This window comes from Caloenas nicobarica, chromosome 2 (genome assembly GCF_036013445.1).
Source record: "Caloenas nicobarica isolate bCalNic1 chromosome 2, bCalNic1.hap1, whole genome shotgun sequence".
Classification (NCBI taxonomy): domain Eukaryota; kingdom Metazoa; phylum Chordata; class Aves; order Columbiformes; family Columbidae; genus Caloenas; species Caloenas nicobarica.
In genome coordinates this window covers 40680659-40687279 of record NC_088246.1, presented here as the reverse complement: position 1 = coordinate 40687279, position 6621 = coordinate 40680659, and the positions used below count along the sequence as shown (strand labels likewise).

The window sequence follows — 6621 nt, the reverse complement described above, 5'->3', positions numbered from 1 at the left end:
GGCGGGCAGGAGGAGGTTTTTTGCAGAGAACTGTCATTTCCCAAGTGTGCCAGCCGCCTGTCCCCGGGTGCCCACCACCTCCTCCTCCGATGTTCTCCCTCCCCACGGGACCAGCAGGGGGGCTGCCGCGGCTCTGCGCCCCCCTCGCAGCCCGCGGCGGCGCACGGACCCGCCCGGGCAGGGGTCCAAGCGCCGTCCCCCGCCGCTCCGTTCGCCGCCCCGGTTTGAGCGCGGCGGGGGGCGCGGGGCGGCGCTGCCCGGGGCTCCGCGCTGCCTGCCCGCCCGCGCTGATTGACACCGGGCCGGGCGGAGGCGGGACCGCCGGCACCGCGCTGCTCCCGCCCGCCACCGCCGGGCCGCGGGACCCGCGCTCCGCCGCCGCCCCCGCGCTGTCCCCGCCGGGCTCGGCGCGGCGCTGCCCCCTCCCGCGGCATGGCCGGCGCGCTGGGCAGGGGGGCGGCGAGCTGGCGGATGCGGAGCGCGGCGGGCGGCAGGAAGGAGAAGCCGCCGGGCGGCAAGCCCCAGCCGCGGCACGGTAAGGGGGGCGGCCGCGGTGGGGCTCGGCGGGGTGCGCACCGCGGTGGGACGGGGAGCCCCGAGGTCCGTGCGGGGCAAGCCCGAGGCCAACTCGTCTGTGACTTGTTTTACCCGCGCTGCTGTTTTGGGGCAGTGGGAGCTTCTTTCCCTTTCCCCTTCGGCGGGTGCGGCGGGAGGCGAGCTCCCTGCGCCCGAACTCCGCCGACCCGCGCCTCATGCCTTTTATTTACCACATATCGAAGCTAGGGGAAAGCAATAGTGTTCGTCTGCATTTTGGCATCTTGCTCTGATAGCGGCTGCTTTGATTGTTATTGCAGAAAGCATTTGCAGCCTGGCAAACGCCAGTGAATCTGGGAAGAGTCCTCGAAATCTTTCTTGGCTTGTATCTATCTGGTCTTAATTCCAAGGAAGCATTGTTAAAAATGCTTATCCTGTATGCTCTTGTCCCCCTTTAATTGTTCAGGGAGATAGATGCTCTCTTCCAAGGCTAAGCAGCCAGCAAACAGTTCTTCCAAAATCAGATCCTGACTTTGAAAACATAGAAGGGAATGGTGTCACATGAACTATTGGAAACAAGTGTTCAGGTTCGTGACCCGTTGTGTGCTGAACAGTGAATACGGTTACTCAGAGCCAAATCTGTCATGTACCATTTCTTTACTGTACCACTTAGCTGTCACCGTTGTCTGCTTTGACGAACAGACCCAACTGCTTATGGAGATACGGTCACAGTGTCTGGAAATCTCCCTAGAATTTGCTCTAGCTCTATATTCTCTGTGGGTTTTAAACCTGCTATTTGGATAAGGGTGTTTGCAGAACTCTCCGACCTAACCCCTCAAGGATAAAGTAACCATTGAAGTTGAGTTCTGCTTTAATTTGTGCTTATTTGTTGTCAGATATGTCAGTCCTCAAAATAACTTTGTGCCTTTTCCAGAGAAAGTAATTTGGCTGTAGGAGTAATTTGTACTCTTCACAAGTATATAGAGTGCTGTAACGCACACAGTAATCTTGATGACAAAGGTGTTGGGATGACGAGGAGCCTGGCACCTTAGGTGACGGCGTTCTGAAGAAGGAGCTTGCTATGAAAGTAATACTCCCAAGTGCAGGTCTGAAATGAAAGAAAACTAGAAGTTGCTCCTCTCATCAACTATTACTTGGATATTTTTGAGCTAGAGCGATTTTGCAGCCACACCTCTTTTTTTCTTTTCCTTGCTGGTGCCTCTTTCATAAGGCAAAGAGGAGACAGACTAAAAGAGGGTGAGCGAAGGTTTTGTCAGTGAGTATCAAAAAACCTCTAAAATAAATAACTTTGCAAGAAAGGAAGTGTTATCTAGTTAGAGAATAAACATGTCTGTTTCAAAATAGTTATAAATATTTATTCTGTTAGTTCTGAGTGTAATGCTGGTAGTGGGGAATAACTCACATGAAAAAGAGGCGGGCAGGAGGAGGTTTTTGCAGGGGTGGGATCCCTTTAAGTTATATACATCTTATTAATCTGTTTTATACAGTAGCTAGGCACATAGACCAAAATCCTGGATGCAGTGAAGTTGGTGGGAATTTTGTCACTGACCTGAGAAGAGGCAGAATTGAACCCACAGACCATATGTTGTAAGTTTTCGGGCCAAACTGAAAACCTTTGACTGATACAGCTATGCAATTACGGCAAAGTTTGTAATAGTGCAGTATGCTGCCGTGATTAAAATATCATAAAAGTAGCTCTGCTATAAATTAGGGAGATACTTTATAACTCGGTTCTAATTTAGCTTAACAAAAAGATGTGGTGTGCTTCAGTCTATCAGAGTTGCTTCTTATAAATGTTTTGTAAAGCATCATGTCACACTAAATTCTCATTTAAGCCATTACTGTAACAACATGGAACGCTAAATTACACCGCAACACATATAGTTTGCATCCCAATTAATTTTCAACTGTGCTTTAAGGATAATCACTCTTTCTGCTCTACTGTCTTTGCAAGGTGCACTGGACTTATTTACCAGGTCATTTACTATCCCTTAACAGCTTCAAATATAAGGTAGAAACAAAATTAGACTGGATTTGTGTGTCCCTAGTACTTGATTGTGTGCTACAGGGAGATTTCTGGGGAGAAAAAAACCTGTGGTATTACTTTAGTATGCTTCTTACATTTTCAGTGTTATAGATACACTCTGTTTACTAAGTCTGTGTAAAATTAACTATAAGTGAATTTTGGATTTTGTAGACAGTATTGACCACTTCATGCAAGAATGGAAAATTTACTTAAAATGGTCAAGCTGAAGCATTAGAGAGGTTATAAGAAAGATATACCTAGAAGTAAACTTGGGGTATGTGGGCTGTCAGCAATTTTTTAACTGGCAAACAGATTTATAGGTTTGACTCTTTCATATATGCATGCATGCAATTATCAAAGTGAAGTGAGAACTATTCACAAGAGAACTGGGAGGTATCAGAAGTCTGAAATACTTTCAACTTTGGGAAGTAATGTTCTTTCCTATTCTCTTTTTGGTGCAAAACCATTTCAATGGGCCACCAGCCTGTGTTGGTAAAAAGTGGCACAGCTCCATGGATCTCAATGGCACTGCTATGATTGACATCAGCTGAAGACCAAGCACAATATTTCTGTGTATGTTTTCATTAAATATTTTTATTTAGGTATCACTTATGAGTCTAAACTGGCAGGGTGCATAGTGAATTGTGAACACCTGAACAAATCCGCTGTTTAATTGAGTCAAGTTACAAGTATTTGCCAGCTTTGACGTTCGTCTCACCTTTTATATCAGTAATTATCATGACACTTCTATCCTTTTCAAATATGAATTTTTTTGCTATGATCTCATGTGCAGAAGTTCTTGTGTTATACTTTTTGAAGTTTCATACCACGGAAAGCAATGTAAAGTAGGACTAGCGTTTCTACCCATTGTGGTCTAGACAGCAAACAAAGTCTTTGTCAAGACTCCAGTGAAAAGTTCAAGATCCTATTTAGATGATGAATATTAATGGTCTTGTAAAAAGCCTGTTTTTAAATGATTTAGTGTTGGGTTAGCATTGGCACCTTACCTGTAAAATCTCCCAAGAGCTTGAAAACCTAGATGGATGGCTCCAGCCAGAATTCTTTTACATATATTCTGTAAGCAGAAGATGTTAAGGAGTAGCATAGTAGAAACCACAGTGTAAACAAAGTAGTATTTTACTGTACTACTTAAGAAAACTTTAAAATACTTGTTTGAAAAGATCTCCTTCTTTGAGGAGTAGATATGGAAAGTTTGTGACTAAAAGCTGTGAAACAGAAAGATGTTTTGAGTTACTTGACACCGCCAAAAATAACTTCTGGAGAGAAAGTGGTATTTTACATCCTTTTTTTAAAGCTATGTGCATGTTTTGTAGTAAAAATGTAGTTCTATATCCTTAGTATTAAAACAGTTACCAGGGGAAAGTAGCACAAGTAAATAGTGCTGGATGTACGTGTGGAAGTGTGTGTGTACGCATAGGTGATACTTTAGACAGAAAATGATTACTTCTTAAATTATTTGATTTTTTTTTTAAACTGCTCACAAGATGTCACAAATTTAGGTGGGGGAGTGGAAGTCCTCTATGCTGCAGCCAGCACAACGAAATCAGTTGATATTGTGCCAATGTGTTGGATCATGGCGAAGTAGGCTGGATAAATAAATGTGAGCTGTAGTGACACAGACCACTTTTTCACCTGGACCCACTGACTTATTTTAGCTTTCACCTGTCTGGTGATGTCACAGAACAAGACAAAACCTGTTGTCTTCATTTCTGTTTGGAGCTTATTCCTTCTGAGAGTAACTGAAAGGTTGTAGTGCAGTAAGGATAGAAGTCAGCAGGTTTTCGCTCCAGGGAAGTGGACCCTGCTAGTTGTGTTAAACTGATGGAAGAACATGGAGGGAGGAAAAAACCTACAAACCTGTCTGTTGTTTTCGTCTCATATAAACTCAGATGTATGCATGTATGCTAATGCCTTCTGGTTGCTACTGGTGTGGCCTGAACTAAGTTTACAGCCGATGGCAGGGAAATGAAGTGCTTGAGCTTTCCAGTTTCAGGTGTTCTCATCTTCACGCATTTCTTCTTGAAATATTCAAGAATGTGCTTCAGTATTTTCTGTTGGCTTATACCTTGTTTTCCTTCTCGGTCTCCTGGGAAATAATGTTATCGGTCATGTCGAGGTAGGCATAACCAAATCTTCTGTTTTGCTGGAGGCATAGTTCTCTACGCCTCACTTATTACATATGGCTTACTGTAGTATTTGTAAAACTAAATGTCTGAAATTCATGTAGGCATTTTTGTTTATATGTATTTCTTTATATATGTATAAATCTGTTTAACATAAAAGAATAGAAATTCTCTTCTTGAAGCAAGTAAACTTTATCTGTGATCAGCTGGAATACTCTGTAGGTAGACTTTAAATCTTAACATATTTTTCTAGCCTATATGTGCAGAGAGTGTGAACATTTGTGTTATTTCTGCATAGATCTACTAACACTTAGATGCCTTAGCCACTTTTGTGGTCTCACTACTCAGTGAGTGTATGTTTACCATATGTAATACAGACATTGCTGTGAAGGCATAGCTTTCAAAACAAATGGATGAATAAAGGGTTTGACCTGAAGAGCAGGAAGGGTTGGTTTACCAAACGTATTTTAACTTTCTTGTCCTTTTCCTTGATGAAAGTACCAGCTCATACCTCTTCACTTATCTTAATCAGAGTATAGACATAACAGGTACAACTTCTTTAAGAACTTGTGCGATTTAGGAGTTAAGTTCCATTCTGTGTAGTGTTTTTTTTTTTTTTTTTTTAAAAAAAAAGCTGTACACAATGGTGTTACTGTAAGAAAGGTAATACTCTTCATGGCCAGAAATGTGCATGATAAAACCAGTAGGTACCTGTTACATGGTAACTTGATGTGCTTTTCTCCACCTAGTTCATGGAAGGGGTTATTAATGGTACTGATAAAACCTGGCACTACAACTTGAACAATTAGAAGCAAGTAATCAGACCTACAAATCCATAAATTATTCTAAATTTGAATTTACAATAGAATGACAAACTCACCATCTAGATCTTAGAAGTAGTTTTAGGATATTCATTTAAATCTAATTTTGGCACAGAAATGCAGTTAAGAAACCAAATACTTCCCCTCCATTCCATAACCCGATTTGTTTTTCTGACCCTTTTTTTAAATGAAGATTTGGAGAGTTTTAATCAGAGAGAGGTCACAAATCACTTTGCTGGGAAATGCAAGGTATGCTTTAAAAATGGGGGGAAAAAAGCACTTTCCTGATCATTTGGCTCTTGTTTTTTAAAATCGTGGAGCTAGGTGAAATGATTACTCTGACAGAACTATAGAAACTATCTCATTTTAGTACCTTCTGAAGTATTTTATATTTTGAGTAACCCTGGCTCAGGGGCATTTTATATTCACATCTGGAAGTTTCCAGTCTTAGTATTCAGTTGAGTGTCTCTGTCTTTGTCTTTCCATTTGGCCTTGCCATGTTGAAACAATGAATCATCTTGTCCATTAACTAAAGTTGGAATGTCTGTTTATGCTCTGAATTTGTTTCATCAAGTCGCCATAATAACTGATTGGAACCGTGGCAGCTCTGACTGCTTTCCCATATGTATTTGGGCTGGACTTTACCCAGTGCTGTTCTGAGCAACAGAAGGATAAGCCATCATAAAACCTGGAATTTCTTTATCCTCTCAGGATTCAACCCCTCTTTCTCATGAAACTGTAAGGTAGCATTTTTGTATCCTGTCTCTGTGCATATGAAATTGGGTGGAGGCTGTAGTATTTCCATTCATACAAAATCACAGCAGATTTGAAATACACCTATGTTTAACAGTTAAACCAGGAATGTCGTTATTGTAGGTTCACTTCGATACACTCTGTTTTGTTGCTGGATGTTAAATTAGTGCTGATTAAAACATTGAAGCATTAAATAAAAAGTGAAACAAACAAATAGCTGCATTCTTTGATTAATTTAATAATGTTAATAGAGCAGACAAGTGACACGTGGCAGGGAGACTGTGCCAGCAAATTGAAATTCACACCTCTTGCCATGTGAGTG

General features: G+C 42.0%; 1 protein-coding gene across 2 annotated transcripts in view; it reads left to right on the top strand.

Annotated features, from left to right (window-relative positions):
• Window positions 1-371: 371 nt before the first annotated feature.
• The window catches only part of ZNF385D (zinc finger protein 385D), a 428288-nt gene continuing 422038 nt past the window's right edge, over window positions 372-6621 (top strand). For both annotated transcript variants that reach the window (XM_065630222.1, XM_065630223.1), the window contains exon 1: window positions 372-535. In XM_065630222.1, the coding sequence (XP_065486294.1) occupies window positions 433-535 (103 nt within the window). In that variant the 5' untranslated portion in view covers window positions 372-432. The remainder of the gene's footprint in view (window positions 536-6621) is intronic.